This window comes from Acipenser ruthenus, chromosome 27, assembly GCF_902713425.1.
Source record: "Acipenser ruthenus chromosome 27, fAciRut3.2 maternal haplotype, whole genome shotgun sequence".
Lineage (NCBI taxonomy): Eukaryota > Metazoa > Chordata > Actinopteri > Acipenseriformes > Acipenseridae > Acipenser > Acipenser ruthenus.
The window spans coordinates 16817053-16825442 of record NC_081215.1 but is presented as its reverse complement, the minus strand read 5'-3'; the positions used below and the strand labels follow the sequence as shown (position 1 = coordinate 16825442).

General features: G+C 36.3%; 1 protein-coding gene across 2 annotated transcripts in view; it reads right to left on the bottom strand.

Annotated features, from left to right (window-relative positions):
* Positions 1-1215: 1215 nt before the first annotated feature.
* LOC117432024 (potassium voltage-gated channel subfamily KQT member 1-like) overlaps positions 1216-8390 on the bottom strand; it is a 336879-nt gene continuing 329704 nt past the window's right edge. For both annotated transcript variants that reach the window (XM_034053396.3, XM_034053397.3), the window contains one exon: positions 1216-3797. In XM_034053396.3, coding sequence (XP_033909287.2) covers positions 3603-3797 — 195 coding nt within the window. In that variant the 3' untranslated portion in view covers positions 1216-3602. The remainder of the gene's footprint in view (positions 3798-8390) is intronic.

The window sequence follows — 8390 nt, the reverse complement described above, 5'->3', positions numbered from 1 at the left end:
TTAGAAAGAATTTACCGTTTTTTTCAATCTTTACTTTTCAATTCAAGCAGAGAATGGGTGAAATCGACCTTTATGCTTAAAAAAACCCAAAACAAAAAAACACCACAGACTTTTTATGCCATTGACAAACGTATCACTCATTTAGCGAAGCCCCTTTATCATGTTCAACATGCAACAAAACCATGGTTACTAACATTCTAATGAGATAACGTTAGGGCACAGCAGAGCTATACCTTGTAAAGATAAAGATCCTACACAAATTTTAAAATTGTCTAAAATAAACCGTGGAAAACACAGCATATAAAAGTGTATTACACAGATTTTTATAGCATACATTTATGAGTAAAAATAATATTACACAGAACAAAACGTTAGATAGTTGAACAGTTGAACTAACTTGCACTTACTTTCTTCAGCACAGCTGGAGTCACTGGAAGGTAAGGCAGATGGGCCCGCTTCGTCCTGCCGCAGAGAATTTGGTCAGGGAATTGTGCACAATACTCAGTGTTTTCCTCTTGCGCCCATTTTCAAATCAAACTAGTAACTGTCACTGTATACCTAGCAAAAGCCTACCTACATCTTAACCCGCTAATTTAAAAAAGTAGGTGCTTTGAATGACAGACGCTTGAGCTGGCATTTGAAAGTACACAGTCGGTACGATGATTGACAGTCATTTAAACGAATGAGAGCATTCTGGCGCTGTTTCAGTCAACGAGATCTGTCAGAACTGGGTGAAATGAAATGACAGTGAAACTATAATAACAGATCACTGAGATGATTGACAGTGACCCCTAGTCATTCAAAGTGGAACAGAGACGGGACAGACAGTAAGTCTAAAAACTAAACAAACTATAGATGATTTCTAAATTGTTATTTTTGGTATGAAAATAAAAAAAATTGCGAGTGGTTTTACTGACGTTTATCCTATATAAATTTATTTCAGTCTAACACAAATTTTTTGGGAATTTGACGTTTAACGAGCTTTACCGATTAATATTGAAAAGTAGAAGCCTAATTATGACTATGAAGTGCAGTAAAACAAAGTCATTGTTAATGATGGACTCTTAAAGGCAAAAAATAAAATGAACACAACAATAAATCAAAAGGGTTCATCATTTTAGAGCCGCTTGGTGGACAACCTGTATCTGTATTTACTAATATCCCATTACAGATGATGTACCAAAGTTAAGGTTAAGATAATGATACAGAAGCTGGTTCAAATGTGTCAACTGATTTATTGAGTCAGAAATGAAATTACACTGTAAATGATACACTTTAGGTAACAAAGAGAAAAATCATTACAAAATCAGCATGATTTATACAGCAATTGCCCATATCCCTGTGTCATAATAAAAATAAACCTGAAGACCTTTCGAGATTGTAACGGTGTATGGTACAGTTCAAGCATGTAGAGCTCATTTTGTTCACCAGTGCGTTTGTCTTATGGTTAGCTTTTGGCACGTCTAAGTTTAAAAAATGTCCAGTGTCTTTGACTGAGTGCCTATTGTCTTCTTTAACCAGTAAACAAAGCTAACTTATCTAATTGCGACCCAACAGTACATAAACTGAATGCATTATTACTATTATTATTATTTAAATACCAGTAATGCATGCTAGTCAAAATACAAAGAAAAAGTACATCATATCTCATATACACATATGTGTGATTTTTTTCTAAAAGTCTGACCTACATAAAATACAATATATGTGTATCACTATATATAACAAATCCATGACAGTAACTTCTTATTGTCAGGTAAAACTATAAAGCAGACAAACATTTCTTCCGTTTGAATGTTTGTCTTTGTTTCTTCTAGTTTTACCTCAATTCTGATAAAACGTTTTGAAGTTATGGATGATAACGTTCTTCTGTCAGGACTACCAAGTTTGGGCTGGAAGTGCAGTGTTGTATCTTTATAAAGAGGAGATATTACACTCATACACCCTCAAAGTAATAATAACATACAATACAGTGTAGATCATGACACATCAGATCCAGTTCAACAGGATATTGACACAAAACTGGCCATTTCTCCAGTAGGAGAGGACTAGACTCATACAAAAACATGTGGGTAAAATACACTGGTATCTATCTAACCAACTTGGCAGTGTCAGACTTAGTGGTGGATATATCGGTATAAAAATGGGTAGGAAAAACACTGGGTTATATTTACAGCATTGCAGTTACTGTCTTTTGGCTGCTGTACGCTTACATGTGCCAGTTAAACTTTTTTTAAATACAGGAATTATTGTAGTATTTGGTTTGTAACTTTATTGTACAATCACCTTTGGTATCAAAGAACTTCCTGCATTGGCTGATATCGAAAGCACCAGGGGGTAACTAGCACTGCCAAAAGAACAGGTACAGCACATGCAAAATTACATGAACATTTCGGTTTCTTCTCTTAGGAAACCTTACAAGGCACCTGACTATAAGAAAAAAAAAAAAAGATTAAATCTTGTCTGAATACATTTCAGATTAAAGGCTTCACAATGCAATGTATACTGTTACTGTAGCTAAAGTAAAAGACTGCTAGCTTGTGCCTGGAGACCTGTCTAGGCTCAATATTAATAAATAAACTAGTTATTGTTTTCAAAATTATTATAAACTGGCTTAAATAAGGTGTTTCTTTTTTATATTAAGTTTCTTTTTACTGATACTGTATTATGGGTACCATTCACTGTGTCAAAAATACTACAGTACTTTTTTGGTAAGTTTGATACAATTTGTAAGGTTAAGAGACACAGGCTACATAGAATTATGAACATATTCTTACATTACTACTGTACATTTGAATGGTTTCTTAAAAGTGGTGTTTCAGAGATGCATAGATTCGAACCACAAATCTATATTTGATTTTGCTTGTAGGGAGGACATTAAAATATGTGTCAATATCCTTAAATAAATATCAGAAAATAGAATTGTTTTATAGTGAGAGACAAAACTGACAGTATTTCATAAAACAATAACTTTTACTTTTCTCTAAAATCTGTTTTAGTGCTTTAAGAAGTTAAAAATGTAAGAGATTTTTTTACTTAAATGTTGTCCCGTTTCTTAAATGAGTGTGTCCAGTTTCAATGTGAGGGACAAATAGATATGCATGATACAGCTTTTCTCAACTAAAAGACCATCTTGGTATTGGTGTGAAATATTAGTTATCTTCTTGTTTAGTTTTACTTTGTACAATTTTCTGTTTTCATGCTGGTGAATTTTAATGTCTCAAAGTGGCATCAATAGGGATCTCAGAAGCATGTTTAATCTCAGAGTACAGCCATTAGCCTGTCCCACTGCAACACTGTCCCTGGTCGATGTATCTGCATATAACATATGTTCAATATAGTGTTGCAGGGGGATAGGTAATTGGTTACATTTTGGTTTACTAGATGTTCTTTGAGGTTAGACGTTTATATTGAGGACAAAAGTGAATCTAAACAAGAAAAATACACAAAAATATAATGCTTCCATTTCCACCTGAGAATACGATCTTCTATTCAAGTTTTTATAAAATGTATTTATATCCTAATGGTCTTCAAGTCTCAGTTTAACTCTGAAGGCTTGATCTTCAAACAGTATTCACAATCGAGCATGCGGGGGGAGGCACTCAGGAGCTGTGGTCCTGGTTCTTCCTGGGGATGGACAGCTGTTCATACGTAGGCAAGGCGTTGCTGTTGGAGAGGAATTCGGACTGCATGGCTCCGCTTCGCACTGTTGGTTGGGCAGGCTGACTCTGAAGACCAGCGGCCAGGCAGTTCAGCACATCGGCAATGTGGTTCAGCTTCTGGTCCATATGCGTGATCTGATGAGAAACAAAATTAATTTAGAACTCAAGCAGTAAATGACTGTTCGGCCCACCAAGGATCATCCCTTTGCTAGCACAAGATAAGCCCCTAGGACGGTATCTGAAGCTTTCACAAGCGATCCCTGTGTTTTACACCTGGTGAACTATTCCATGCATGTAACAGCTAGGATATATGGAGGCATCTGTACAAGTTAGAAAACAAATTTGAAAAAGGCGGTTTCACAGACCCCGATAAGCACTAATCTTGCACTACCTAATGCTACCTTAGTGCCAAACAGTGTTTGTGAAACCAGTCAAAAGTGTATCAGAATCTGTGAGTATATTAAGATGGCCAGTCCAACTGTTGCCATAATTTGCACTTACCGATTTGTGGGCAATATCAGGATCATGTGACACTGTGTTAAGGTTGCAAGTTTCAGTCCAAGGATTTAACAATGTTTCTTACATGGGCTGGAGGTATTCCAAATTATATTGCCATAGAGAAATGCAACTTAAGAAAAAGCAACACTACTGTTTCAGACTGAGATGATGTTTGAAGTCAAGATAAAGAGATAGCAATAAATACTTGTTTGGAACCAATTCAGCTACATATAATTTAACCGGCAAGGAAACCTGCTAATAATAATACAACTGTGTAACAGTGACTTCTCAACATCACACCGTTTCAATCTCACTCATCAGGAAGTTCCATGCATAAACTGTTTAAACTTGTAACCAAGGCTTAGATTGTTATCTTCAATTCTAACGCTTTCCTTTAGATGGCCACGGAGTTGAAAAGGGGAAGCCCCCTAACATACCAGTATGAGCTGTAAACAACTGCATAAACCCTGTAGTGACCTATCAAATGCAGCCAATGTGGGTTTGCCTTGCAACGCCCACAGAAGCTGTGTTTTGAGGCTTGTCAGATTTAGGTGGTTAACATCTGATGAAAGTGCAGATTTTATTTAACATGCCAATGACATACTTTATATTCATGTACTTAGAAGTTTAAAGCACTGCTGGCCTTTAGGGCCCTAAACATATTTTCTCTCTAAGTACAGCAGTTTGAGTGCTCTATTACCTTTGTAACACACACTTTGAGACCAGGACCAATGGGCACATTTGGGAGTTGAGAGGAGACAGATTCAGGACAGGGGGTAGAAGGCACCGTTTCACACAGGGAGTGGTTGGTGGTTGTCGAGCCCTGTTGTGGCTGATGATTCATTGGGATCAAGTATCAATTGGATGCTATAAATGGCTTCTTAAAGCGCTATAGTTGATATTTTATAAGACTTTAAATATATAATGTAGCAATACTAAAATACCATTTCACCAACGTTATACTAGAAGTCTTTTTCAAGTCAACACAGTTTCAATCAACTTTAACTAAAGACAATAAGAAAGACTTGTAGTCGAAATGCTTGTCAAAGAATTTAGTTTATCGTATTACTACATATTGTACCCTTGAGTGTTTTATAATTGCGGAAACATATGTAATGCCTGTTCTTAAAGTTGCAGGGGACCTCCTGTTAGGTAGTGTTTAAAGTTGTTTAGGGTTTTTATTCCTGTACAGTTCCAAACTGGTTCCCAAACTGGTTCCCAATGGGCTTCAGTGCTTGCTTTGTGAAAGTGCGCTCGTCAGCCCTGTGGCCAGGCAATTGAGACATTCCCATTGAAAAATTCTTATCAGCTGCCCACACGGTCACGGCTGTATCCTGCCTGTCACAATCACCAAGGAGCACCTCTACACTGTTCCTTCAGACATGGCAACAATCTGGACTGGCTTCACAAAGTACTTCCTGAAGTCTGCAGGGCTTTCAAAACCCCAGCCAGCATTGTGTGGGACACATGAGGCTAAAGCATTCCTCAGGATTATTGCTCTTCCACTCGTCTGACTGCAAGTACCCGCATCAATCACAGCAAAGCATATAGAGATAGCATGTTCTGATTTTAAGTTTAAGTTTTTTTCAGGTTAAAAGCTTTCATACTGAGAATGTGAAATCAGCTTCTGTTTTGCCATATACTTTCATAAAACACTAGAATCTTCACTTCCGAATTATACTTCCATCAACTGCGCATTTCTTTCTTTCTTTTTTTTTTTTTTTTTAAGGGCAATACATACATTTTAAAACTGTTTTAACAAAAAGGAAGAATGGGCGTTCTGCTGTCTTTACCAAATCGCCTTACTTGCTGAACCCAGTGGTTAAAGAAAAGGTCTTGTAACCAGGAGGTCCGCGGTTCAAATCCTGGCTCACTCACTGACTCACTGTGTGACCTTGAGCAAGTCACTTAACCTCCTTGTGCTCCGTCTTTCGGGTAAGACGTTGTTGTAAGTGACGCTGCAGCTGATGCATAGTTCACACACCCTAGTCTCTGTAGGTCGCCTTGGATAAAGGCGTCTGCTAAATAAACAAATAATAATAATAATAACCTAAGCAGGCAGTCATACTTGATCACAGGTGACACTGTACTGTTTAACTGTGCCTGAAGAGTTTCCTAAATACTGAAAATATGAAGGCTGTATCTCAAACGGTTGAGATATGTGATGGGGATGTTTAATCGTGATCTTTACATGTAGTACCTTTCATGTAAAAAAATAATCTTAAAATGGAAAAGCAAGTCTATTTAGCACTGTTAACCTGAAACAATGAATCACCTTGTCTGAAAGAGTTACTGTATAAATTGTATCTGCAAACGGAGAGCTACTTTTTATTTAATGTCCTACAGAGAGTACACACGTGTGTTTTCATAAAGTACATAGCTTTAAGGCCACTTCAATAAAAACAAACAAAAAAAACACCTTGCAGTTAAGACCACTTTTTTTACAGTCCCAATTTGACTGCAATATAGTATTAAATCCGCCATCTGGAGTACCAAACCTAGTTTAAATTCCCTCTCTAATAAGACCAATATGCTGCAAACTAATAACTCTGACCACTTGGTATAAATGATTTAAGTCATTTACCCATTTTATTTAGACTAAAACTGTACATTAGAACAGCCCCTATTAGTAGTCCCTTCACAAGCCTTAATATGGAGGTTTCACTGTATTAGGATTCTGGCAAATCCAGTACTCTCGTGGTCTATGAGTAGGTCCTATATCTTTCAAACGTTACACATATACAACAAGCTGGAAGTATAAGTTCACAGCATAACCAGAATCTCAAGTATTACTTGAGCTGGTATTAGAAAGGTGACAGTAACAACATATGTATATATTGTGCAGTTCTGACAGTGCACACTCCACTCGTTAGCAAACTCTTTAATACAAGACTTCTGATAGAATGACAGGCTAGTGCACAAAAGCACTCTGTGCGCTACTCTCTTTAATTCTTGTAATATTGACTGAGGGATTTGTAAGGCTTTTTGCATTTGATGTTCGGGTCACTATTATTTTAATGCCTTGTCAAATAAATAAGCTATACCACAAAACGTGCGGATTGATGGCAGGCAGCATTTTAATCTCTGGCTTGACTAAGGCTCTGTTGTTTTTGTATCTTTTTGCCAAGAGGTTGAACTTTATTTAAAGGTACTGCAGTTTCCTCAGGGGGGATCAGGTGACTACCTATCCAAGCAGGTTGAGTGCAGGTTTAGTAATCTTTCTTCCTCGAGTCCCTGCAAGGCTCTTATCTGACAACTGTCACAAGGTGGTTCCCAAATGTGTTTTTCTAAGGACCAAATGAGAAGGTGATCAAGTTTAGAAATATTAAAAGAAACTTAAATTCAGTTACGTTAAGAAAAACTTTTGTCTTTGAATTTACCAAGTATGTTTTAGGATTTATTATATTCTTTATTGAAAGGATCATGTTAATTCACAATCAAGTAGATATTAAATCAAATTAGCGATATAAATGTGTTTACTCTACTTTATCTGAAAGCAAAACAAGTTGACATGTTAACATCATCACATTTCTAGCCACTTTTCTTAAAAAAATGTAAATTTTGTTTGTCCTTTGCTTTGATTTGCTCCTATGGACTGCAAAGTAAAGGCACCTTCAATATTAAGAACACCATCTGCGGTCCCAGATGCATCAAACCTTTGTTCGATAACCTCTCTAAAGATTACCAACTGTATTTTTTAAAACAAACCATTTTAATTTGATTAAAAAAAAAATGACTGAAGCAGTAAATTAACATAACAGAAAACTAAAATAATATTAGAAGAAAAAGGTTGGTCTTAATAATGAGGTTTCACTGTGTAATAATAATAATAATAATAATAATAATAATAATAATAATAATAATAATAATAATATATCATTGGCACAATGTGTTTATATTCAAGGCTGACCTCTCACCTATTCCTGTTTAGCTTCACCTCACAGCACACACTGATAAGAGATGCTGACTGACAGACAAGATCAACAAATGCAGAAGAGCAATCTGAACAATACTGCATACAAAAGCCCTGTTTCAAACAGGCCAACAAGGTCAGTGTGCAGCAAATCTGAACATGTTCCTAACTTGAAATTAATGATTTGCCTCTGATCTTTGTACAAGGTTATCATTTTGAACTACTTCGGAAACTAGTTATAGTGGTGAGTGACCATGATGGTAAGTAGATTCAAATGTCATTGGAATTGTTTGCATTCCTCTTGTATATTATGCTGT